We start from the raw sequence: 26,372 nt of genomic DNA, 5'->3' as shown, positions 1-26,372 counted from the left end.
TTTCTTAGCCACGATTCTGAAACCCAAAACGCCCGAAGACCAAGACTGCTCATGACCTGTCAGGCAGCCACGCTGCCCTAAACGGATGTGAAGGTAGCTATAGCCTTTCCATCACTTCACGCGGACAGTCCCGCGGCTCCGTGCGGAAATGTCAGTGCGCTAAATCCCAAGGTGCTGCCCAGACACCACACAGAATACGTAACTACGCCGAGAACACCTTGTCTCAAACCCGGCGAATGCTGAATGGCAAAACATCTCGAGCCCAAAGCGTTTGGGACAAAGGAATGCGGACCTATATTTAGTTATTTTTAAAACCTCAGCTTGATTTGTGAGCCTGTCCTCTGAAGTCACTGCCCCCCCCACCCCGCCCCGAAGAGAACACAGTCGGGAGCCCCCCCCCCCCCCCACCGCCGCTCAGGCGGCACACAGCTGGCGCTCCATATGTGCTCAGGTGCACTGGGCTGCCGTCCACCCTCCCGCAACCGGTGTACCTGAGCGGGGCTCGCTGCTTCTTCTCCCAGCTGCGCAGCTCCTCGGCGGGCTTGGTCTCCGCTCTGGGCCTCGTGCTCTGCAGGTCTGAGTCCCGCCCCAGAAAGAGCCGGGTGAACGGTTTGCTCTTGCGTCCGCCAGCTTCCTGGCTCTGCTGGGGTTTTCTAAGCTCCCTGGCATGCAGCCCTTGACAAGTGGCCCACAGCAGCTCGCCGTGGCTCTGTGGAAGTGGTTTGCCAAGCCAGGACCAGACAGGGGGTCTCGCGGCTACTTGTCCCCTTACCGTCTCCCCGGCTAGACTCCCCTCCTCCCCAGGCTCCTCAGCTGACATTCAAGGCCATGCCCTGCCCAGGCTCATCACAACACAAGCCTTCACTGTAGCTGCAGCTATGCCCACGCGCCCCTCCAGGGCTTTGCCTCCACAGGGCCCCCCACCTGTGACCCCTTCCCTATCCAGATCCTGCTCTTTCAAGGACCCGCTCAAATCCCGCCTGTCCACAGAGTCGCTCCCAGTGGAAACCCCCAGGACTCGCTCCCGCTCCTCCCAGGCAGGGGTGTGATCCTTCCGAGAGCTTGCAGTGGACTGGCCCCTGTGGCCCAGGCGGCCCTCCGAGCCCTCACCAGGGTGATTGAGAAGGATGCCCTTCTTGCCCTGGCTTCCATCGGGGGCCACGGTGAGTTTCACCCGCAGGGTCTTGCTCGACGTCGGGGAGTGGTTGACGGAGGAATCAACCACCTCGTAGATGGTGTGCAGCAGGCTGGTGATGTCCTGCAGGGGAGCAAAGCAGAAAGGCACCCGGGGTTTCAGTCTCAGTGTCTTGACAACCCAGGAATCAGAGGGCCTGGTGAAGCCCCCCGGCTCCCCCAAAGTCAAGATGAAGGCACAAACTTGCACGTGAGAGGTTCATTTGAGAAGGGGTCCTAGGACACAGAAGCAAGGGGGCAGCAAACAGTGGATGCCCCGACCGAGCAGGTATGGCCGTGGCCAACCAGGCTCAGTCCACTTGGGCCCTCGAAAAGACTATGTGGAACCCACCTCGGCAAACTCCCATCCCTTGGTGGTTGAGAGTTGCCCCCCACCCCCACCCCAGGGATGCTCTAGCCCCTGGGCTTCCGGGCTATCTTGCAAAGGTTGAGCCGGCTCCCGGGCACCAGAGAAAGGTCTTAGGGCGGGCACTGTCCACCACAGCAGCAGGTCAACCTAGAAGCAGGTCAGCGATCTTGCTGGGAACAAAGGCACCCACAGCACCTGCTTCAGGTCTGGTGAGCTCCTTCTGAACGCAAATGGAAAAGCAGACGTGTCCCTAAAGATGAAATACCCTGGGAGAACTTGAGCAAATCTCATCTTGTCTCTGGGCCTCAAGCTGTCCCCTCAGCCAGAACACTGCTCCGAGTGTTCTGAGAAACATCTCAGACGCTTCTGACCGGCGAATGCAGGGATAAACGGGGTCTCCCTTTGTTCTGGGCATCCGCTAAGGTCGTTTGTCTGAGGCGGGGCTTCCGGCTTTACATGATGTAGGAAACCTCTGGAAGAGATGTCTGCTCTCTATAGGTCAGGCCCACAGAAGGCCACTTATCTGCCCTGCGGCTCTTCGTAAACACAGACGGGCTCAGCCCTCGCTTCATTCCGTACCCATCAACGGTGCCTCCCACTCACCACAGCTGACTTGCCCTGTGGCCATGCGAGCCGAGTGAGGGTCACCCCAACGGTCCAGAATCTCCTGCTAAATCTTCGGACTCTTGGATACTGGATAATTCTCATTTAGTTTTTCTCAGCTCCCCACCTCCCCACCTCCCCAGCCCCTGGCGACCACCATTCTACCCTCCGTCTCTATGACAAGCCATTCCGGGTGATCGCACGGTATTTGCCTTTTTGTGACTGGCCTTGTCATTTTAGCAGAAAGTCCTGGAGGTGCGCCCACGTTGCAGCACGTGTTAGAACGTCCTTCCTTCTTAAGGCTGAATAATGCTGCATTGTGTGGATGCGGCTATCCGTTCATCTGTGGACGGACCCTTGGGTGGCTTCTGCCTTTTGGCTGTTGTGAAGAACGCTGCTGTGAACACGGTGCGCAGGGATCTCCTCGAGACCCTGCTTTTGGGTGTGTACTCACAAGTAGAATGGCCGGGTCCCGTGGCGATTCTGCGTGTCGTTGTTCGAGGAGCCCCCGTGCTGTTTCCCAACTCCAAGCAGTTACATCGTCTCACACCCCCACCGACAGCACGCGGGGTTGATCGTGCCCCTTCCTCAGCGGCCCTTGCTCTTTTTGGTTTGGGGTTTGTTTTCAAACTTTTTAAATGGTTTTTTTCAATGTTTATTTATTTTTGAGACAGAGAGAGAGAGAGAAGAGAGAGAGGCAGAGGAGCCGAAGCAGGCTCCGTGCTGACAGCAGAGAGCCCGACGCGGGGCTCCGAGCCACGAACCGTGAGATCACTACCTGAGCCGAAGTCGGACGCTCAACCGACTGAGCCACCCAGGAGCCCCGTTTTTGATGTAGTCAACGTATCTATTTTTACTTTCATTGCCTGCAATAACTTAATTTTTTTTATGTTTCTTTTTGAGAGAGAGAGTGTGTGTGTGTGAGCAGGGGAGGGGCAGAGACAAGTGTGGGACAGAGGATCAGAAGCCAGCTCTCCGTTGACAGCAGCGAGCCCAACACAGAGCTCGAACAAATGAACCGTGGGACCATGACCTGAGCCGAAGTCGGACGCTCAACTGACCGAGCCACCCAGGCTGATAACTTAATTTTTAACAAAACCTTCTGGGGGGCTGGGCTGGAACATCTGTGGAAGCGGCCAATTTGAGATCCAGGCTTGCTGGCCTGCTCAGCAATCCCACCTCCTCTGGCGAGGCCCACAGGGGACTCCTCCTTTCTTCCCTAGGGCTGCTCTGCACAGCCACGTTTGCCCCCTCCCTCTTACCATCTTAGGAAGCCCAAGAAGGAGGTGTCAAATCCCCATTTTACAGAGGAGGAAAGTGACGCCCTCCAACATCATCCCCCCTGAGCGTCATCCCAAGCCAGGGGGCCCAGGGATTCAGGCTCTAGGAACAGGCACACTCTGGCAATCCCGGCTGAAAAATCAACTCTTGCCTGCACGGGGCCCAGCACACAGAAGTAGGTGCCTGTGAATATTTATTGCCCAAACGAACAGGCGCTTTCTTCCGAGTTGGGAAGCTGGCCCAGACGCCGGCTCCAGGCTGCAGCCGCGGTGAGGAAGGAGCCCCTCTGCCCTCGCACACAGAAGCACGCACGCAGACAGCCGGAGAGTATGGAGGGGACCGGTATTTATAGCCAGGTTTGAGGAGTGGCCTTGGGGCTAAAAATAGACCAAGGGAAACACTAGGCTGTTTCTCCCTGGACCGGAAGCCAACCTCCTCGCCCCTCAGCAGAAGGAAGACACGATCCAGCGATGCCCTTCTCCAGGCCGGGCGGGAGCACCTTCCTTGGAAACCCTCGCTTCCCTGCTCTTCCTCTGGTTGCCAAGGGTAAAGGAAGGCAAGACGCACAATCAGACAGCAGTGTCTGTGAGCAGGTTCCTGTGAGGCCTCCAAGGTTGGGGGGCCGGGGCGGGGGGAGGCGACCCTTTTACGGTCAGCACGTGAGGCCCCTCGGCATTTCCGAACCGGAAAGGAATGAAGAAGGCAGCGACCAGAGGTGGCATGGCCTTCACCACTGCACATGTCAGAAGAGAGGGCAATGCCGCCACACCCCTGAGAAGCCCGGCCTGGCTGCCTGCGTGGCCTTAACAAACAGCTCGGGGCCTCCGCAACTCAGCTCGCCTGACCAGGTTTCCAGATTGCAGTGTGTCCCCCTGTGAAGATAATTACACCACAGCTGCCATACATTCCCAAACAGGATGGGGAAGAACGGTGGCTCTGACTCTGGAAAAACCATAACCCCTCACACAAAGAACCACAGCTGGAGGGGACGGGGGTTCACCTGGACCTTCCCCAGCCTCCACGAGCAAGGTGTCCAGCCAGGAAGGGTTTTTGCTGCTTCCCAAGTACCCAGGCCCCTCTCGGGGGCTTTGCCTGCCCACGATCCCCTAATAACAGCCCCTTGATTTTATTTCATGAGCCAAACGCACGCTCACGTTCAGTCTGTGTGGCTCATGTATCACATAACTTCCCCTGGGCTCCAGAAGGAGCACCTGACCCAGAATAGGCCATCTGAAACATCACAAACCCATGGCAAAAACAACCGGGTCAGGGCCACTCGTGCGAGGCAATCGGAGCCAGTGAAATTCAGTTCTGGAACTTCCGCGTGGTGGGGTGGGGGGGTCGCTGAGAGTCTCAGATAGAGAGTAAAATGTCAGCCACCACCTTGCTACTGGCCAGACAATGAAGGAACACAGAGGAAACAGAGCCGCGAAGACAGCTAGTCCTGATGACACTGAGCCTCTGGATCCAGCCGTGCCTGAAGTCAGTGCCCTGGACCACATTGCAGTTACATGAACCAATATATTCCTTTATTATTATTTTTTTTAACCTATAGCAGTTTGCTGGGATTCTGTCACGTATGTCCCAAGGAGTCCTGAATTATTAAAAGTCACTCATGGCTTCTTCCCCCTGTTCTAACATTCCTTAAGCCCCGGCTGAGGAAGAGACACCCTTTTTTCCAGCCAGGTCTCCCCTCTGGCAGCTTCTCCTGCACCACCCACAGAAAAGAAAACCCGTAGCCCTGCACCAGGTAGGGAGACAAGACAGCAAAGCTTCTCTGGGCACACCCCTAATGCCCTGGCGAGCCAGAGGCAGCCAGCCATGCTAATCTCGGACCCCTCTGCAGACCTGTAACGGGTCACACATCTGGAAACCAGAGCTTCCTGAGGAGGGAGACGATGTCACAGAGGAACAGTACGAAAAGAAATAAGGAGGCAAAAGGGGTGATGCCAAGGTCCAGGGTAAAAGGGAGGCAGGGACTGCAAGAATTCAGACCAGGTCATGCTCTTGCTTAAACTAACCCACCAGTGGCCTCCCTCAGCACCAGGACTCAAAGCCAGGGCCTGCCCTGCCAGCTCCGGCCGCAGCCATGTCTCCTGGTGAGCCCACCGGTCTCCTCCGGTTCCTTAAACACCCGGAGCACTCCTGCTGGGTCCAAGCCCGGGACTCTGTCCCCACAGGGAGGCCTCCCTAGACACACTGGTCCCTCTCTGTCACACTGTTTACTTCCTTCACTGAACACGTCACAGCCTACGGTTACCCTGTGATTGCCTGGGATCTGCCTCCCGAAGCAGCTGCCAGAGCCACAGGCTGGGAACTCTGTCTGCACTGTCCCCCCTGACCTTGTCCTCACACCTAGGGCACAGTGGATGCACACAGTGGGTGCTCAATATTCAGACGGAGGCGTGGGAGAAGGGTGAGAGGCACACAGGGAGGAGAGAGGCATGGCAGGAGGGCCGAGGGGAGAGACACAGGTGTTTGGAGGGAGATGGGTGAAGAACAGCCCTGGGACACCGCCGTGCACAGAGCCGCTGACACAGCCCTCGGGGCTGGGGGTGCTCGTTCCTGTGTGGGCGCAGGGAGGCCCCACCTGGCCTCTGTGTGCCCCCCTGGCCCCAGCTCCCGGGCAGACCGGCTGCGGTGGGAGGTGGCCTGGGGTGGTCCCAGCTCTGGGACTACAGACGGGAGGAGGCAGGACCTCAGGCACCTGCCTCCTAACCTTCCCCTTCTCTAGTGGGAGCAGCGCCTGGCCTGAGTCCCAGGGAGCCGGCCGCCCCTTCCTGTCACCTCTGCCCACTCACCAGGCAGCTCTGGGACATTCCTCCAGGTCTCCCTGGAGCTCCAGCGGCCCTGCTCCCCTCCCCATGCCCCACCACTGCCTGTCAGGCTGCCCGTGGGAGCAGGACCGGCCTTAGGAGAAGGCGAAGGGGCAGGAGTGTTCGAGGGCATGACCAGTGGCCCCATGCCCGCCACGTGCACTCACCTCGCGCGTGACCTTGCCATTATTGTCAAAGTCGTACAGGGTGAAGGTCCACTCCTGCCGGCTGTCCTCTTCCACAGACACGTCACATTGTAGCTCCTGGGCACGAACAGACAACACACGGGCGTGGCTGGAGCGCCCAGGGGCCAGGTTCTGGGGCTGCCACCTCCCTGCTGCTCTCCCCAGACCTTGTGTGAAGGAAGAGCAAAACGACCGAGACGTGAGGGGTCAGAGGGGGGGCCAGGCTGGGCACTGGAGGTCTGGCCCAGGGAGGCATGCCCACAGGGATGCCAGACAGCATGGTCTTTGGAGGCAAAGGAAACACCAGGGGTGTGAGTCAGGGGTGTGAGATGAGGCTTCTTTGTGGCCTCAGGGAAACTAAACCTGGACCAAGGGACAGAAGTTACTGGAAGACACAGGGCCCAGTAATGAGAGGCTATGGCAGGACTCCCAGGGTGGACACCTGACCTGGAAGGCAGGAGAGGGTGAGCATTAAAAGGTAAAGCTCCAGGTCAGCCCCAGATGCCAGCCAGTGCTTAGCCCTCCACAACGGTGTGACCCTGGGCATGGCTTCTCTGTGCCTCAGTTTCCCCTCATATAAATCATGGAAAAGGACAGTACTGTTCTCCTAAGGCTGTTGGGAGCATGAAGTGCCCCGCCCCACATCCCCTCGGCTTTCCCCTGCAGCCATGGTGGACAGTTCCCCGACCTCCCACCCCAAGCATCCAGCTTCTGTGTCTGAGTCCCGGCTGCTCTGGCAGGGATCCACCCATCAACCCACTGGTATTGGCTTCCCTCCATTCCTGCTCCCTGGGATCACCTCCCAAGTCCTTGCCTCAGGGTCCACCGTGATGGAACTGGAAAAGCGTGGAACTGCTTGGCACATAGAGAAGTCCAATTAATGGTAATAGCTGCTGTGATCTTTGCTGTAGTGCTAACATAGGATGTACGTAATGTTAACAATGACTTCATTATCATCGCTCACACAGCCCAGTGTGTCTAACCACAGGGACCTGAGCTGGGAGGTGGTGAGCTTGGTCACTGGCAGTGCGTATACAGGGGCCAGCGGAACACCACATAGAAAGTTCTAGAAAGGCGGGCTATTTTGGAAAAGAGAGTCACAACGTTCCATAAAAACAAGCGACGATGCTCCCAGACCACTCTGTGCCACGTCTTGCCTCCGCTCCCCTCTCCTTTTGCAGGAAGACAGGCTCGGCGCCCCCAGAGAGGGGTGGTACCTGGCCTCTGAACGCAGGCAGGAATGTGCCCGCGCACGGCGTCCCTGCCCCCAGCCTCTGCAGCTCGAAGCCAGTTCCCTCCAGCAGTCCTCGGGCGGCCCACGCTGAGTTCAAAGTCGGCCTTCCCTCAGTTGTGACATGCCCGTCTGATACCTGCCAAGTGGCCACTCTGCTCTGCGAGGCACCGTTTCATGTAGCACAGCACTTGCCCTGCACACACACACACACACACACACACACACGCACACACACGCACACACACGCACACACACACAGCGGTTACCCGATTCCTTCTCCCTGGCCCTTGTGCTCAGCTCCGAAGACAGCTCAGGGCTGAGTAACTATCCCTACCCCCACCTCCCTCAAGCTCTGTCATGTGCATTTTTTTGTCCTCGTGCCCCCACTACTGCGACTTCTCAGGTGAATCCTCCTCATGGGCCCTGGCTGAGTCCCAGGCAGTCGACCCGGCCCTTTCCAGAAACAGGCCTCCGGGGAAGCGAGACATCAGAAGCCTGCCCTCTGAGCTGCCGACCACCCCAGAAGACACTAGGGACGCCGGTGGGCCCCAGGGCGGAAGCTGGCAACCTCAGCTCCCCGACCAGGTTGTGCTCACCCGCCTCAGCTCCTGCGTTCGGGGCTCGCTGTGACCTGTCTTTCACCCTCTCCCGTGTCATCCCCCCGAGTCCCCACTGTCACCGCTCAGCACAACGCAGCTTGTTATTCCCACACAACGTGTGGCACCGGCAGGCCTCTGGGCCTTTGCTCCTGCTATTCCCTCGGCCTCAAGTGCTCTCCTTACTCCAAAGGCTCCGTGTCGTGACCTCTCGCAACTCCTACTCCTGCACTCAGAGGCTCCACTCAGACGCCCGTCCTCTCCAACCCGTGCTTGCAGCCACCGCTGCGCAAAAAGTCTGTCACACTGTATCCCTCCAGCCTGACTCAGGTGACCACCCCCTCCGCGTGCTCCTAGGTCCCCATCACATCGCCGGCTGTGCAGTTACTGGGTCTGTCCCCTGAGAGGGCAGGAGCCCTGCCCAGTTCACTGCTGGGTCCCCTGGTAACCAGCAGCTGTCAATCAAGCTTGGTCGGAAGGAAGAAGGAAAGTGCTTCTGTGAGAATGGACACCCTTTTAAGCACGTTAGATGCATGAACTCACCATACTTATAATACCCCGATAAGATGGATGCTGCTCCTACCCCCCATTTCATAGGTGAGGCCAGTGGGGCAGTGGCAGAGCTAGGAAGGGAACCCTAGCCTCCTGGTTCCAGAGCTATTTGTGGTCTCGTGGAGGAAAGTAGAGAAGGAAGAAGGGAGGGGGAAAGGAGGGCAGAGAGAAGCTTCCGGAAAGCGCCGTGCCGATAAGCCTGGGTTTTGCTCTCCAAGCACCTGGCCCTGCTCAGTGCAAAGAAGGAGCTTAATACCCTGTTTGGGATGGGGCAGGACAGACAGACTGCAAGCTCTGGGAGGGCGTGTTCCTTGTGCTGTTCACCACACAGGGAAACTGAGTCCCAGATAGGGTCAGGGACCTGCCTAAGGCCTCCTGCCCCCTGGGCACCAGCCCATCATGAGAACAGGCCCCAGGAGTTGGACAGGAATTGTTTCTCTCACTGGTGAGGAAATCTGAGGCCCAGAGAGGGAGGCGGTCACCTCGTACAGTAATGGCTGCACCCCCGTCCATGCTCGCGTCCTTCCCCTGGACCACCGGGCCACAGCCCAGCGGGGGCCTCTGGCCACCACCCCACGCTGCACGGCTAGGGGTCAGGGCCGAGTGGGGTGGCAGCGGGGAGTCCTCAGGGCCTGTGCTGAGCTGGGGCGGCCCCAGACGTGGCAGGACCAATCTCCCACAGAGGACCGCTGTTCACACAGGAGGTGAAGGGCCTTCACATCTGGAAGGGCCTCAGCCTCCCTCCTCGAAAAGTACCACTGAGAGGAGAAAACCCTTCTCTCCAGAGTCCGCGCCAGGAAAGGAAACTTACTTCAAATTTCAGCTGCTTCTTGGGACCCGGGCAAGATTCACTCGCCTTCTCCCTCCTCTTCTCGTCTCCACTGGCCAGCCCGTCTGTCTTCTCGGGAGGCAGGGCCACTGCGGGGATGGCAGGGGAAAAAGCATAAGGACAGTCCCCAGCAGGGCCGTGGGGCCCCCCGTACCCACCGCGGCTTTGTTCTGGGGACCGTGTGCAGGACCGCCAGGGTGCCGGGCCCCTCCTGTCCCGCCGGTGCGGAGGCCAAATGACTTTGTGCTCTCTGGGCTCTGATAACATCCAGGGCTGCCCGAGGGCAGACCGCTCCCAAGATGCATCTGTGCCAGCCTCTCAGATCACCCAGTGGGCCTCTCAGACCTCCATCCCCTGCCCGAACGTTACAGCTCAGAGAAGCAGCCTGCAGGTGGCTAGGGCAGTGCCAGACCACAGAGGGGGGTCGCAGACCAGGGCCGCTTTCCACACAGTCCCGCTGCCTTCCCTGCTGACATCCTGGCCTCCTCAAAGACGCCGCCTGCCTGTGCCCAGCACACCGGTGCGTGGTCAGGAGGAGTGAGGGAAACGGGGAGCGCGGTGCCTCTCTCAGCCAGTCCGGGGAGGTTAGTCTCTGCTTGGGCCCGGATCCTTCTTACACTATGTGTGACCCAGGGCGGGTCACAGAACTTGTCCAGACGTCTCAACTAGTCTCCCCCGCTGTAACACGGGGATCATAACAGTCCCCTCCCCAGAGGATCCCTGTGTGGACTGAATGAGCTATGACTGTGAAAGGCCAAGGGCCTAGGGCCAGCACACAGGGTCCTAGTGATTAGTAGTGATGGAGGAATGATGTCCCCCCTGCCCCCCGCCCCGACTCAATCTCTTGGGAATCAGCACAGCTGTTAGCTAAGTTTTCTCAAAACTGAGGCTTCTGGAATACAAAAGGACACAGAAGCATCCTATCAAACACAGGCAGCCTGGGATGGGGAGCAGGACAGGGAGGGAGGAGCTGACGATAAGGACGCTCGGGTCACCAGTCCAGACAGGCGGGGACAGGAAGGCCGTGGCGGCAACCGACTGACCTGGCCCCATCCATAGCTCCCCTCCCGCCTGGGCCTGAGCGCCCCCTTCTTTCTGTTCACTCCGGGCACACCCAGAGAGACGCGGGGAGCCCCCCGGCCCGCGATGCCCCCACAGCAAGGCAACCATTCTCTAGGGCTGTCGGGGCAACCATTCCCCAGTTGCAGTCGCAAAAGTCCCTTCTGGTGCTTTCACAGAATGCAGCCAAGGAGGACACAGGGAGCACTTGATGGGGGGAAGGCGACCGACGCTGGCTGCTTCTGATATAGTGGGTAAGACCAGGCCCTGCCCTCCCTGCTCCTCCAAAAGCAGAGACCGCAATGGCCAGGAGGTGTGCCACTCCAGTGTGACCCGAGCCCCGGGACAGTCAAGTGGGCAACCAGCCAGTGACCCGAGGACAGCCGAGCACACAGCCTAGGCCACCCTGACTCCCCCGTACTGGCGTCCCGCTGGGCCAGAGCAGCCGCCACCATGGAACCAGACAGGGTACAAGGCAGAGTCGCTTCTACGAGGCGACAAATGAGTAGGCACTGCTGTCACCTCTATTTAAAAGAAGGCAAAGAGGTCGAGAGGCTTGTCTGAGCGAGTCGGGGAGCTGGGTCTCTCTCCATGCCCAGCCGTCTGCTCTAGGAGCCCCCCAGCACCTCCAGGGGGTGCCAGTGAGCTCGGCGGGAGTGTCCTGGTTGTGAGGACCGATGTCCTGGGTCCATGTCCTGACCCTGCAGCTGACTGGCCTGGGCAACTTTGGGGTAAGGCGCTGGACTTCTCCGGATCTCAGTCTCCTCGTATGTTAAATGGGGATGAGATGGTTTCTTCCCCACAGAGTTATGGGGAGGAGGGGGGCACGGTGAGAAAAGTGCCTACTTAGCACAGCAGCTTACGGGCGATAGGTGGTCAGTAAACACTGGCTTTTGCAAATGATGGACACGACCCCTGAGCCCTGCGGATAGCCCAGATCCCAGTGCCCCCCCTCAGCCCAAAACCGCCCCACTGGAGAAACCATGGTGCTCTCCTGACCTGCAACATCTTCTTTTCAGCCCCCCTGCAGGGCGGGGAGAAGAAAGAAAAACAAAGGCCAGCCCCATCTTCAAAGCTGCAGCTCCCTCCACAGAGGTCCCGGCTGGAGATGTAAGCCAGCCAAGCTTATCGAAGCCAAACTTCAAGTTCAAAGAGAAGTTATCAGAAAACCACCTTCAGGTTCAACATTGCCTTTCAAGTTCCACTTGATAAAACCCAAAGAAAAGAAACCTCTGTCCCTGCTCTCTCCTTTTCTGGAGCACCCCTCCCCACATACAGGCCCTCCTCCCTTCCCCTCCCCTTCTCTCTCCTCACCCGGGGCGGGGGAGGGGGGGATGTGGGAAAAAACGTCCCCTCCACCGCTCACCCACTTTATGTGTCTTCTCTAAGGACGAGCGTGGTCTGGATTGCCTTCTCTTCACCAGAGGGTCCTTCATCCCATCCCAGCTCAGAAAACCACCCATGGGGCTGGCCACCGACGGGCGGGGGGGAGACTGGGAGCCACCCTGCCCCAGAGCCCTGGGGGCCGGGAACAAGGACAGTAAGCACCCTTTGTCCCCACCAAAGGCCCTTCACCTGGTCACTGTCCCCTGCCCAATGGCCAGAGGACGTACCAGAGAGCTGGTCAGGAAGCCTGGCGGACCCCAGTGTCAGAGGGAGGGACTGGAACTCCTGTGAGTTCTACACCCACATGTGAACCCTCTCAAACCAAACAACAGCATCAACTAGCCCCCGGCCCCACCTGCCGTGTGCAGAACAAACCACCCTCTCTCCATCAACCCCGAGGCTCACGGGCAGGCACAGCAAGGGTAAAAAGGTGCTCACCTCGGGCTGCCCAGGTCCCACCAACCAGCAAAGAGAATGGCATTTTTGTCAAGATGGACTTTGGCTCCAGATTTCGAGCCCTTTCTCTGTCTCTTACTCCTGTTCAGCCCAGCGGATTTTTTCCCCCCAGAGATGATCTTTTGGGGGTCATAATTTCAGAGGTACTCTGATCACTCTTTAATCATTCACAGTAACAGCAGGCCATCCAGCTAATTTCAAAGAAGAAAGGAGGGCTGGAGGAGAGGTAGGAGAAGAAGGAAGGAAAGGGATAGACTAAGGAGGAAAGCAAAGCCTTCAAGTTCAAAGACTCGTATTCTGGGTTTATATTCTGGGCTCACAGTGTCTGTGAAGTACCTTTGGATGAGAGAGCAGGACGCCCTGGGAGCCAAACCCACCCAACGCCTATTTTTGTAAATAAAGTTTGAGTGGCGCACAGACACGCTCATGTGCACCGTGTGTGGGTGCTTCACTCTACAACGCAAAGTTCAGGAGTCACGACAGAGACCGTATGGCCCATAAAGCCCAAAAGATGTACTCTCCCGGCCCTTTATAGAAAAGATTGCGGGGGGGGGGCGCATGGGTGGCGCAGTCGGTTAAGTGTCCGACTTCAGCCAGGTCACAATCTCGCGGTCCGTGAGTTCGAGCCCCGCGTCAGGCTCTGGGCTGATGGCTCAGAGCCTGGAGCCTGTTTCCGGTTCTGGTCTCCCTCCCTCTCTGCCCCTCCCCCGTTCATGCTCTGTCTCTCTCTGTCCCAAAAATAAATAAACGTTGAAAAGATTGCGGGGGCGCCTGGGTGGCTCAATTGGTTAAGCGTCTGACTCTTGACTTCAGCTCAGGTCACCATCCCGCAGTTTGTGAGATCAAGCCCTGTGTCAGGCTCTGTGCTGACAACGAGAAGCCTGCTTGAGATTCTCTCTCTCCCTCTCTCTCTCTCTCTGCCTCCCCCTCAACAATCAATCAATAATCTTTTTTTTAAAAAAAGAAAAGATGGTGAACTGTACTTAGGTAAATGCAGCCCTCCCTCCCCGCTAGGGTACCCTGATAAGCAGGGTGCAGGCTGGATTTCACCTGCTGGTCACCTGCTTAACTGGAAACTCTTGTGCAGTACACAACCTGCCCAACCATACACAGCAGGCATGGAAGAGAGAAAATGTCAACTCTGCTTTCTTAAAACCAATTCTCAGCTCAGATGAGTCTGGGGGGCAGTGTGTAAGCTCCTTCTCCTCGGAAACTACTCCCTGTCCTTCCTCACACCATGGCTGCGAGGAGCCTGCTGGCTGTGTTTACCAGATGATGGCTCTCTCCCACATTAGCTCCCAACCTGGCATCTCTCCACCCCCAGCAACTGCCAGATTAAATGCATTACTTGACCATCTTCACCCGGCTCCCTTTGATGTTCCCTTCTCAAGCTTCAAAATACCTTTTGGAGGGAGATCAGACAGCATTAAACAGAATTACTAATTAATTAAGCAAAGTTAAATTTTAAACACTGTTTGTTGTGTTAGCCAAAAGCCTGAACAGAACAGACTTTTTTCCTCCACTGAGATCAAAGACAGTCTCTTCCCTGTCCCTCCCTCAGTTTAAAAAGAAGAGGGGGCTGGGGAGGAAGAGAGGGAAAGAAGAGAGTGCAGGGGAGCGTCAGTAAGCAAGGAAAGACCCAAGTGGGGGCGATCTTTGGGGGTGGCTGTGGGGTCTAGACTCCCAGCTCTCACTCTGCACCCCCAGTCCCAATGGGAGGCATCAACAGCTCATTTGGGACTGCATGCTGGGAGAGCCACGGTCACTTTCTCAAGACTGTTTAGCCTGGCAAATAGCAGTGACCCAGGGAGCCGGATGGCACAGCCCACCCAGCCAGAGCTGCTGACAGCTGGTGCCACCCAAACAGTGTGAGACTCAGGCTGTGAAATAAAACAGACCCGCCCTCCCGCAGCCCCACCCTCCCTGGCACCCAGGTAGGACCAGCACCTCAGCGTTCTTCCCCAAGGGGCCTGGGCTCATCTGAGAAGCAGGTTGTGCACTGCACAACTCTAGGGGACTCCATTCACAGGATGGACCCCAGATGCCTGTGTACTGCTGGTGACAGTTTTCAGACAGACGGCAGAAAGGTGTCTTGAGGGGGGCTCCTTTCTCCAATTTGCACAAATGCATTTGTTACGCACAGAGCACGGTCTGTCCCCACCTGGACTAGCCCTTCATTCTGCACAGTCTGATCTGGGGTCTCTTGACAGCTTCACAGGAGCCTGCCACATGCCGGCAGGCAGACTGCAGGTCTCGTGGGAGCCAGGGTCCTGCTGGCTAGTGCCCCTGGGATGCCCAGAGCACACAACATGTACCACCCATGCACAGGGCAACCGTCCCACCCCAGTGTGCTAAACTGCACCAAATCCCATAGGCAGACACAAGGAAGGCTGCATAACAAACACGCCATAAATTCTGGCCTGACTGAGACTAGGAACCGGAGTGAGGAAGGGGGTGGTTGAAAGAGGTAGGTCTGATCCTGAATCCCATACTTAGGCTAAAATCCCAACCCTGGACGATATCAGCAAATGCCAGCTTGCTTTAACACAATCCAGAAAGGCCTGGTTGATAATAAACTTTGGAAGTAGGGGACAAGTCTGAAACACAGTTGTGACTACATCAACCCCACCAAAGACCAGAAATTACTAACACTCAAAGGCATGGCTCTCTTAGCCCGGTTACCTGCCACGTTCTTCCCAGTTGATACGACGTAAAGATTTAACGCAAGCCAGCACTTCCTTGCCGGAGGTTGGACCCCCGCCCTGATGTCCCCACAGGCCTTTCCCAATTGTCCATGTACAGATTATCTGCCGCAAATATTTTAGTCTCAGGGTGGCTCACCAGGATGTTTCTGACTCCCCAGCCCTCCGCCAGCAGCTGCGAGAGGGAATGCAGAGGAATTTTAATATTAGCCTATGCCAAATATAATTAGGCGCGTAAATCTGTTGCCAGTAAAAAGAGAGAGGTATCATATGTACATTCCAGGCCAAATGGTTTCTTGTGTTATCTGCACGAGGCTCTCCTCAGGGAGCAAGGATCCCAGAGACACACAAATCTGTCTGTCAACGAGCGCAGCCGCGGGCTGGTGGAGTTAGTGGGTGTGCACGTTACTCCATCAGGGCCTCTAAGTAACACCAGGCAGGATAGGTTACTGTTTGCATCTTACCAAAGAGGAAACTAAACTCAAAAAGCAAAGTGGATCAAGCCATTTCCCTGCCGAGATCGATCTGCCTGCCGCTGTCTCTCAGCCCTGTCTCCCCACGGAATCGCTTCCCAGTTTTTGACCCAGCCGTGCTCTCACACTGTTATCCCTGCCAAGAACGCCTGTCCTGGCTCTCCAGCTCCTGCTCACCCTTCAGGTCCTCAGCTTAGGCCTTCCAACCTGGGAGATGGTGCCTGCACACCCCCGGGGGCTAGGTTAGGGTTCCCTGCTCAGTGACACTCTCTTATACCGCTGTTATCATTACTCAGTTCATCCTAGCTTCTCGCTGTGGCCCCAGAATACGGTACAGTGCCTGTCGCACCACATCAGGTCTGCCAACACCATCATCACCAACAAAACAACAGTAAGTGGCAGCACCAGGATTTGAACCCAGAAGGGATAGAAACAGAAGAACTAAAAGCCTGGTTTCCTGACTCCCCAACCACTGGTCTCTCCACTCTGTCACACAATCGTTGACACCTGTTCCTGCCTGTCTCGCAACCACACTCCTCCTTCTGAGCATCTGGGTTTCCTCCGGTGACCGCCCCCCTCCCATCCCAATCCACAGGGTTTACAGAGGGCTGATTCGACTCCAGCTTCGGGGGTGCACCCAGCACCCAGACCCGACGTGGTATATTTCATCCCGATGGCCACTGTGGCCGCTCCTTGGTCAGTATAACGGGAGAGTTCGTCCTGAAGCCAATGGAGTGAAAGCTTGCGGGCCCCTCACTTGCGTGGGACAGGCCCTAAGCAATGTGTTCACATGCTCACTTGGTTTTCTGACACTTTCCAATTAGGTATTTTAGCCTCAGTCAGCTACGACCCCTGTCTCTTCCCATTCTGACTTCTGTACATCCTCTTGTGTCACACAGTTGGGGTGAACACAGGCATTTCTGGAATCGAGCTAAGGGAGGGCTGAGTTGGAGATACAGGTATTTAGGTTTAACAGGACACATATATAATCTGGTTCAAAGTTATAAAAGGATCATACGAAAAAATAAATCCATAAAAGAATCATGTGTTTCTTTTCTTAAAGAAGGCCCCCAAGCCGGATTAAGTTCGGGTCCCACAAAACCTAGATCCACGTGTGCCAGCAAAGTGAGACGTAGTGAGACTTGGGGGCTCTCTTTCACCTGTGATGCCTGAGTTCACAGAATGTGAGCACCTGCAGCTGGGTAGCCATCCTTCCCACCTTAGCAGGACAGACCAACCAAGGGGTGGAGGGCACCGGTGATGGAGAGGGAGGGAGAGAGGACGGGAGGAAGGCAGGGAGAGCATGTGCGTGTTGGGTGACACAGTTTGAGCTCCCAGATCCAGCTGGCCCTTGTTGGGCAAGATCCACCCTAGAATTTTTCAATATCGTGAGCCAAAGCTTCGGCAAATTTGGGCTGAATGTCGAAAGAAGCCAAAGAATCCTGACTTAACTATCCATCACTCTGAGCCCCTGCTTGTCAGGAAAAACCACCACCGACACAGGAATTGACATGATGAGTATTCTCCAAGGTGGCTTCTGGCACTTTCCACCAGCGGGTGTCTACCCCTTCCTGAGACCAGAAATGCCAGCCTGGGTGTTTTTCTTCACAATCCTGCCTCCCCAGGGTGCACTTTACCGTAGGGAGAATTTCTTTAAGGACCGGTTGTGACTAAGGGGAAAGAGGAGAGGAAAAAAGAAAACAAAGGAAACAACCCTTCCCAACAAATAGCATTCTGGCCTTTTCCCTCATCAGAGCAGAAGGTTGATGGCCACTCTGCTTTGAGGTTTGTATAGGCTTGAGACGAAACATCTGTTCAGGGAGGGAGGGGGGGAAGCCGGGAGAGGGAGCAGGAAAGAGAAAAAAGCCTTTTGGGGCTAAAAATACCATGTCCCTTCCACTCTCCCTCGGTCCCCGCCCAAGTTAAAACATGTGATGAAATCCAACTTTTAGAATCTAACCCCGAGCTACTTGAAACTACTAAAGCCTCTTCGGTATCTGACACAAGTCAGAATTTCCACTGTTCCAGCTGAGCTTTTATGAAGAACAGACTTGAGAGAAGCTGCTGTCACCGCCGACACCCGGGCTTCTGGGGGGACTGGCGCGGAGTGGAGTCGGGCCTCGCTGACACTCGCAGGAGCACAGGCTCTGAACTGAGACACGGCAGCCAGCGGGGTGTGGCCCGCCTGCCCTCCGTCGGGGGGGCCCCGCTGCTCACCAGTCGTGTCTTCTTCGTCTTGGGTTTCCAGGGAACCACCGGCCAGCCCCGCCGATTGACCGGCCCTGCCAGGGAGTGGTGCGGAGCCGCCTGTGGTGACGTCCTTAGAAGTCCCCTCCCTCCCTCCCTCTCTTTCTCCCCCCAGCTGCTGCTCCCTGACCTCCAGACTCAGTGTCCAACTGTCTACTTGGCCTCTCTACCTGGATGTCCAACAGCCATCTTGAACCCAATGTGCCCCCAACAAAAAGCCTCCACTGTCACCCGCCTAAGCCTCCACGTCAGAAGCGGCACCACCACTGCCTTCCGTCCTTAAGCCGGACGTCGAAGGCGAACCCGGGATCCCTTCTTTCCTTCACCGACCTCCCCTCTCTCACCTCTACCCCCAGGGCCACCCACTGCCCTCCAGCCACCCAGCCCCGACGCTGGGCGACGTCATCACCTCTCACCTGCACTACTGTGACCGTGCCCCATCTCCATGGCCTCCTTCCTCCCCACACGCGGCCCATCACACTTTCCAGAAGGATCTTGTTAAAACGGATATCAGAAGCCGGCACTTGCCTATGCCTTCTCTTCAAAGGCAGCGTAAAACCCAAGCGTGTGGTCCCACCCCTACCCGCTGGCCCACCCTTGTCCCCAGTGGCTCCTCCTACCACATAGGCCTCCCTTTTGTTCTTCCCTAAACCCCAAGTTCCTTCCACCTTGGGGTTCTGCTTGCTCCTCCTGGCTGTTCTCCCTTCACATCCTCCCAAGGCTGGTCCTTCCTCAGCTGAGATGTCACCTCCTCCGAGAGGCCTTGCCACAATCTACCCCTCACGGCGTTTTACCACTACCAGAAATTTGCACGGCCGTTCTCTGGATTATTCAGTCACTACCTGCCTCCCTCAGGTGAGCACCCTGCCAGTAAGGCCCACCTACCTGGTTCATGGTCGAGCACCCAGGACTCAGCAGGGCCCCACGCCTGCAGGAGATGCTCAGCTAAATACTCCCTGAATGAGCAAGAGTCAGAGGCCTGAGCTCCATTCTTAATCTGCTGTGTTACCTTAGACGGCTCACGTCCCCTCTCTGGGCCTCAGCTCGCCAACTACAAATGAAGGGGGCTAGAGGCCTTCCCAGGGCTCCTCGGGTCTGTGAGTGGTTGACACATCACACCTGGGGGCCGAGACAGACGGACCTGGGCCGCAAGGGGGAGTACACAGGACCTGCCTGGGTGGCCCGAGGGAGGGGACTGTCTGACTTCATGCTGTTGACTTCATTCTTCCAGTGAGTATTTATTGAGCACTTACAGCATGCCAGACTCTATGTCAGGCGCTGGGAGAAGAAGGAGACATTCAGAGATGCTAATAGGATTAAAGAAACTTTGAAAATAGATCTTCTTTGATCTGGACTGGTAAATAATTATAAACACCAGTTGGCTCCCCTTCAAGAAAAGACCCATAAAACAATAAGACTCATGACAGCTCACAGACACCGGGCACTTCGCACCAGGGCCGTTCTCTGGGCTAACATAAATGACCTCACGGTCTTCACGGGAGCCCTGAGGAGGAAGTGCTAATGATTACCCCCCGACAAGGAAAATGCAGAACAGAGAAGTGAAGGGATTCACCCCAGGTCACCCAGTGAGTTGTGGTTTAAAGCCCGGCTGCTCTGGGGCCCGACTTGCAAATTCCCAAAAGGTCCAAATAAAGATAGGAAGGTACTTCCCCTGGGTTCCGAGGGGGTGGGGGTGAGACAAACTTCGGGGCCCATCCAGAGTCAGGCAGGTCCTAAGCTCACAGTGGGGCCACTCAGACCCCAGGGCCTCAATCCCAACACCACGGCCGTGCCGGGCAGGACTAGCTACTCTACCACAGCCTCGGGCTGGGGAAGTGGGGATCCCATAGGCCCCATCAGGCCAGACCCAGGCTGCACGGAGGGAGGCCTGCCCGCCCCCCCCCCCCCAGCAGCCCTGGGTCCTGGAGGGAGGACCTGGGCCCCCAAGGGGAGGGGCCTCCTGACTTCACTCATCCTGAGGGTTCCTTGATGGGTGTTCTGTGAAGTCAGCTCTCCATAGATGCCAGGCAGGTTGCTCTTTGCCTGCTTTCATCCCCAAGTGGAGGTCAGAAGACAGGAAACAGACTCAGTGTTAGGGTCAGTGGGCAGATACTAGAGGGGGAGGGGCAGAAGTGAGTCAAGTCACGGGGAGGGAGGGGGAGAGCCCCAGGTTGAAGGGAGAGAGGGGACCTAGAGAGGAAGCTGCATCTTATGCCGAGTGGAGAGGACACCCCCAAACACAGCTCTTCCGGAGGCCATTCACGGTGACACAGGTCAGTCAAACAAGGGTGGCCCCCGTTTGCACCTCAGGCCCCAAGCCACAGGCTGCCACCGCCTGTCCTACAGCCCAGCTGGGGAGGTGCGGAAGCCAGGTGGGTACTGGAGTGACAAGTGGGGCTGGCCGCCCATGCTCAGACCCCAGCCGGGCCAGCAGAGGGAGGGTCCCTCTCCCCTTCTCCCCTGGAAAGCCAGCCTCGTCTCCGCCCCTGCCACGCCCAGCCAGCTCTCCTGGCTTGGGACTTTTGATGTTTACTTTGTTCTCTCCACAGTTCAAAAGGAGCTCGGAAGCCTCGCACCAAGCCCAGACTTAATCTGCCATCCCGCGAGCTCCCAGCTGGCCAGTTAAGGCGGTTAAGATGCTGGATTAGGGCCGGCTTTACATAACAACGCAGGAGCTAAAGCCGTCCTCTCCTGGGATGGCTAAAAGACTTCTTTTTATCTTCACGCCTCAGATGGCCTTTTTTCTCCCTTAAACAGCCCTCCAGCCCGCCAAGAGGCAATGAACTTGGCCAACAGGAAGACAAAGGAGAGAGTCAGGATTCCGTGTGTGCTCTCCCTTGGCCGGGTAGCACAGAGGGACGCCCCCAGGCCAGGTGGATGCTTCTCAGGGACTCAGCAGCACCTGCTCTTACTATGGCCACGTCCCCCCATTCTGGGGGGTGCGGCCTCAGGCCTCTGCACCGAGGGCGACCGTGGCACCACAGGCAGTCACGGGCCCAGCATCCTCCCAAGGAGTCCCAGGGCCACGCGGGCAGCCCAGGCGCACACCAGAGCAGTCTCGCTCTTAACTGCTTCATCTATGCAGTGCTCTCGCTTTTTAATGCTGTGGTTCGTCTCTCAACTCATCCTCCTTGTGAAAGTTTGAACATTCATCACTATCGTCCTCTTTGTGCACACTTTCTGATTTTAGTATCCTTCTCCCACGCCCAAGAGGAGCTACTGTCTTTGTGTGTCGAGGCCTCCAGCCACCCCGTAATATGCACGCGGTACACATGCATATGTGCAAGGAAATACGGAATGCTGTGTCGTGCCCTTTTTTACACAAAACATACTGTGACATGCTGCATCTTTCTGCAACCTGATGTGTTTTGTATTTTCTGCTTCTGCGTCAGCTTTGGCTTGAAGAAAGAGGCCGAAAAGCTTGACCGCCGACAACTTAGTCCGACCCCTAGTTGGGAAACTGAGGCAGGAGAGCGGCCTGAGCCCCCTCCCTCATCAGTGGTGGCATCGATGTGCCTAGACATCATCAGTAATGAGCAAGGCACCCAGGCTGCCCTTCAAGGCCAGGAATGCAGCTGGGGCGGGGGGTGGGGGGGGGCATGGGGTCAGACTGAATGATGCCAACCTCACACCCTTTCCCCCAACGGGAGCTGGGACCCCCAGGCACCTCATATTCATCCCCCATCCATCAACCAATGTTTGTAAGTGTTGCCCTCCCCGTGTCTCAGAGGTTCATTCTCCCTGCAAGGAGCCCACAGCCTCCGTGCACCCACAGAGTCCGGCTCCACATCCCCACTCATCATGTTACAGAGGGCAAGGGGGGCCCAGAGCTGGAGGGACCTGGCCACGATCCACAGCAGGTCGCTACCAGAGCTGGGAGGGGAGCCAGGGCCAACGTTCCTTCTACTTCATTATAACAGCACGCATGCTCTGAATGCAGACATCAGAGGGAAGTGGATTCCATGGGCAGGCCATTTCATGTCTGATTGAAGGCAAAGACACCTCACTTGAAATCAGTTACATGGTTTCAAACTGAGCCTCAATGGACAGAGAATCGCCTTGTTTTGAGCAGTAACTAGAGGCTCAACAAATGATAGATGGAAAGACAGATAGATGATGATTGGAGGATGATGGTTCCGTGGATGAAGGGATGATTGAATCCATCCATGGGTGGAGGATGGATTATGGGTGGCTGAGTGATAACAAAGAGCTGGCTGGCTGGTGGGCGGGTGACAGGAGAGTAAAGAGGAGGAGAATGAAAAGGCAATGGATGGATGGATGGATGGATGGGGCGTGACCAGTGGGTGGGTGAGTGACAGGGGAACGAAGGGACAGACAGATGAGTGGTGGTTGGATGGGTAGTGAATGGGCGATGGATGGAACAGGTGGAAGGATAGATGAACAAGAGAATGAACTTGCTAATGAGTTATGGTGCAAATGAGCAAATGAATACCTAACAGGAATGAGGGCTGATGCCCATGTAATCAATGTCCAGGATCAGCTCAGTCCCTAAGGGCTTACACCCTGCACACCCTTATCTGACTCCCCAGATCTCTCGGCACCAACTCCTGACATCTCTCTCCATGGAGCCAAAGATGACAGCTGAGGCTTGAGGGGAGCCAGGGCATGACAGAATCAGAGCTGCAGAGCCCCTGCGTGCAGCCACCAGATCTACAAGCAAGCACAGTCAAGGGAAACACCCCCAAGCCTTCACAAAGCCTTCCACCCATGGGACTCCCCACCCTTGGTTCAGGACCTGCTCATATTTGAGTCTGATAGATACCTGGGTCCCAGCCTGCCTCCAGCTCCTGGGCAACTGGGTGGATCTCTTAAAACAGTGCTTCTCAAAGTGCACAAGTCACCTGGGGAGTCTCTTACAGTGTAGATTGTATGCAGCAGGCCTGGGGCTGAGCAGGGGGACCCTATGCTTATGACAACTGTCAAGCTGGATGTGGCCACAGTCCTCAGGCCTGGCCCAGGCTCCCCTTGAGAAACCCTTGGCACTGTCTGCTCTCCTCTCAAGGCTCTACAGGGGCCCAAGGCCTAGATCCCCCTAAGACCCTCAGCTCTCCTACAAGTCGCCTGTCCTCACCTCAACAGCGAGGCCCCTACCATCCTAAGGCTTCCCCAGTGCAGTGATTCTCTTCTCGGATTCTGAGCGTAAAACGGAAATGCTATCCCGCTTCGCAAATGCTTTCCAATCCATGCCACCTATGCTTTGCATCAACTCAGGGAGTCCAGCAGGGAGAAGGCTCTCATTCCTGTTCTGTAAGTGTGGAAACTAAAGCTCAGAAAGGTGGCATGCCTTGCCCAAAGTCAAGTCGGTGCTCCAGGGTCCGCCTCCTTTCCACAACAGGTGCTTCCCCTTGAACAAAGACAGGAGTGAGCGGAGAGCGGCCAGTGGGGCGCCGTTTGTATGTGCTCCAGCTGAGCGATGTGAATGACAAATGGGGAAATAGATCAGCTACGTGCCGAACACAGTTTGAGGGGCCAAGGAGCTGTTACTGTGATCACCCCCCAATGGGAAAGCTGAGCTCCAACAACCTGTCCAAGGCTCCACAGCCAATACAGAGCAGAGCCAGGATGTGAGCCTCGGGAGCCTGGCTCCACTCTGGGCTTGGACCTGTGAAGGGCGATGGAATTCCCTTCTTGCCTCTCACCCCCACTCACCCCCACTGACAGGGTCCAGTCCTCCGCCTGGTCTGCAGATTTTCCAGAGGGCACACAGGGCACACGGTAGACTAGACGGCCCCTTCCCCATCTCACTGCACCCTGGGAAGAAGAGAGCAATGGATTCCAGTACCTTCTAGCCGAAAGCCTTCCTCTTCCTCCTCACTGAGCGTTTCTCTGAAAATTTCACCCACGAGCTCCTAGAGGAAGACAAAGCAGGGACATTAAGCGAGAATTGGACAGAGTCAGGTAGGAGCCTGGTGTTGGGACGTCATGAACGTGTGCCCAGCTGGTCACAAGGAAGCGGGGATCCTGCTCGAATTCTTCCAATGGGAATTTAGGTCAACTGAGGTGGATCCTATCACACTTGAAAAGTGAATTATCACCATGCTTTTCAGAAAGTAACTTTTTCTCAGCTCACTATAAAATACTATACCCGACCACACTTCTCCCTCAGAAGGAAGTTCCACCCTCCACCCTGGAAAAAGACAGAGACAAGATGAGAAAATGTCTCTCATCTACCCCTTGGAGTCAACTCGACTCCAGCAAGCTGCCCCTGTGGGCCCCGAGAAGGGATCTCAGTTTGAACCCTTCTCCAGCAGAGGGTCCCGGGCGGGCCGTCTCCATGGGTTTACGAAGAGGGCCTGGAGTGCCCAAGGGGAGGCCTCTACTACCCTTAACATAAACCCCAACTCTTCAGCATCACATTCAGAAACCTTCATGCTTTGGCTCGGGCTGATCTTCAGACAGGCCTGCCACATTTCCCCCGTGCACACACCTGCCAGAAACCAGCCTGATCCTGGCACATGCCTTGCCTGGTGGCATCCTTGAGGATGCCTGGCGGCTTATCCCATATGACAGAATTGGTCCCAACCAGCCTGCTCAGGCTGTCATTCAGATGTGGTCAGGTTGGCCAGGGGACTTTGGTTGGTCTACAGGCTGGGAAATTTCTGGGATGTCGACAAAGGTACGACCTATCTCACCCCACCCCTGCAGGATGACTCTAGATACGGAAGAAGCAGGGCCGGCATTTGCCAGACTGTCTTCTGCATTTTTTAGTATTCTGCCCGTAAGAGTTCTGTGATCTAAAAAGATTGTTCTAAAGTTACGCGAGATCCCGTACTGAAGAATTTACGACGGTAATGGACACTGTGAGCATCCAAGTAGTAACTGAGTCTACGTTCCCCAATTTTCCTCCTATTTAGACCGTGGAGATTTGTTTTACACAAGCATCACATGGGATTCGTGTTCCGAGGAACCCACTTTGGGAAATGCTCCTCTTCTGGGGGAGAGACAAGGTTTGAGAAGTTATACCACCTTATCTCTTTAGATGCCACAACAATGCTACGGCAGCATTTCTCGAACCACAAAATGACAAGCAATAAAAAAGCCCAAACTCAGCAGCTGTCACCAACTTCTCTTTTTGAAAAAAAAAAAAAAAAATGGGGGGGTGGGGCAAAGAGAAAGAAAAATGAGAACGTACCCTTCTCGTTGAAAAATTAGAAGGAAAAAAAAAATCCTGCACCTCAGATCCTTAACAGAAAAATCAGGGCTTGCTTTGATTAACCAAACAAAAATAATGCTTTGTATATCTGATCTTATCAACTGGACACAGCTGGAGCTAAGTCTCTTCTTTTCTTTTTTCTTTTTTTTTTTTTTTTAAAGGATCAACAGCTGACATTTTATGGATCAGGGCCAGTGTTCTCCTCTCTCTCTCCTTTCAGATCGTTCGGGGGCGTCACACACTCTTTCCTACGGGTTGTGAAAATGTGGCCACTCAGACTCCCGGGGTCCCACTGACTTCAAAACCAGGCTGCTTGATTCCTGGAGAGAGGATGGCTTCTCCCTCCTCCTCCGCCAATTATCATAATCACCGAACACTTCCCGGGCTTGTAAACTGGCTGTTTGTGTTAACGGCGCTGGAGTTGACAGGGAAGCAGGGAGCTGGTGACAGGGAAGGGACGCACTCAGGTGGCATCATTAGACGGCTGGGACGCTCCGGCAGCCAATTAGAGCCCATCTTTCATGCCAGAGGAAGACGGATGCCATCTCCCCATAAAGGAGCACTTCCTCACAGGAGCAGCTGACGGTCTTCAAGGGAGTCAACAGCCCGCTTCACGCTCGGCTCTTCTGGAAAGCGGGGGGCTCAGTGCTGACCTTGGCCCGCCACCCTGACCGCTGCAGGCAAGGCAGACAGGACCTGCCAGACCCATACTTTTGAGCGCACGTGTCTTCTTATTGGCAGACTTGGAGGAGTTTAAAGACTCCGAACGTCACTCCCAACAAAGCAGCCGTCTGGAACCCCGATAACGATGCCTCACAGTGTGTATCATGCACTCTGAGAACTGTCTGCTGTGAGGACGAAGCTCTCTGACACAGTAAAGACACATCTCTGCATATTAAAGCAGGCTTCTGGCAAGCTCCGGGGTCGGCCTCTTCCTGCTAAACCTTACCCTGCTCTGTATAACCCTGTGAGAGCTCCTTTGCACCACGGTCCACTGACATACTGTGCAGTTACAGAAGCTCGACATTGGCAAACGTTCATTTCATCCGCTGAGCCAGGCGGCCCGGGGCCAGTGCCGTGCAGTGTCTGTGGTCTTCAAGCTTTGAATCACTAAGCTACAGGCAATGCAGTGTGGGGCCAGACACAGGATCACGTCCTGGCTCCCTTGCCTCCCTCACCCTTGGACCGGGCTGGCATTGGCCAGCCACTGCCTTCTTGGGACCTCAGTCTGTTTCT

The 26,372-nt window shown here is 56.1% G+C and overlaps 1 protein-coding gene across 2 annotated transcripts in view; it reads right to left on the bottom strand.

The window, feature by feature from the left end:
• The window catches only part of NKD1 (NKD inhibitor of WNT signaling pathway 1), an 83,671-nt gene that overhangs the window by 5,307 nt on the left and 51,992 nt on the right, over positions 1-26,372 (bottom strand). For both annotated transcript variants that reach the window (XM_045442718.1, XM_045442719.1), the window contains 5 exons: positions 23,766-23,832; positions 9,622-9,728; positions 6,411-6,506; positions 1,111-1,258; positions 492-576 (listed from right to left, as the gene is read on the bottom strand). In XM_045442718.1, coding sequence (XP_045298674.1) covers positions 492-576; positions 1,111-1,258; positions 6,411-6,506; positions 9,622-9,728; positions 23,766-23,832 — 503 coding nt within the window. The remainder of the gene's footprint in view (positions 1-491; positions 577-1,110; positions 1,259-6,410; positions 6,507-9,621; positions 9,729-23,765; positions 23,833-26,372) is intronic.

The sequence above is a fragment of the Leopardus geoffroyi genome, chromosome E2 (assembly GCF_018350155.1).
Source record: "Leopardus geoffroyi isolate Oge1 chromosome E2, O.geoffroyi_Oge1_pat1.0, whole genome shotgun sequence".
Taxonomy (NCBI): domain Eukaryota; kingdom Metazoa; phylum Chordata; class Mammalia; order Carnivora; family Felidae; genus Leopardus; species Leopardus geoffroyi.
Note: the sequence above shows the minus strand (reverse complement) of the source record. Positions and strands in the feature narration are given on the sequence as shown.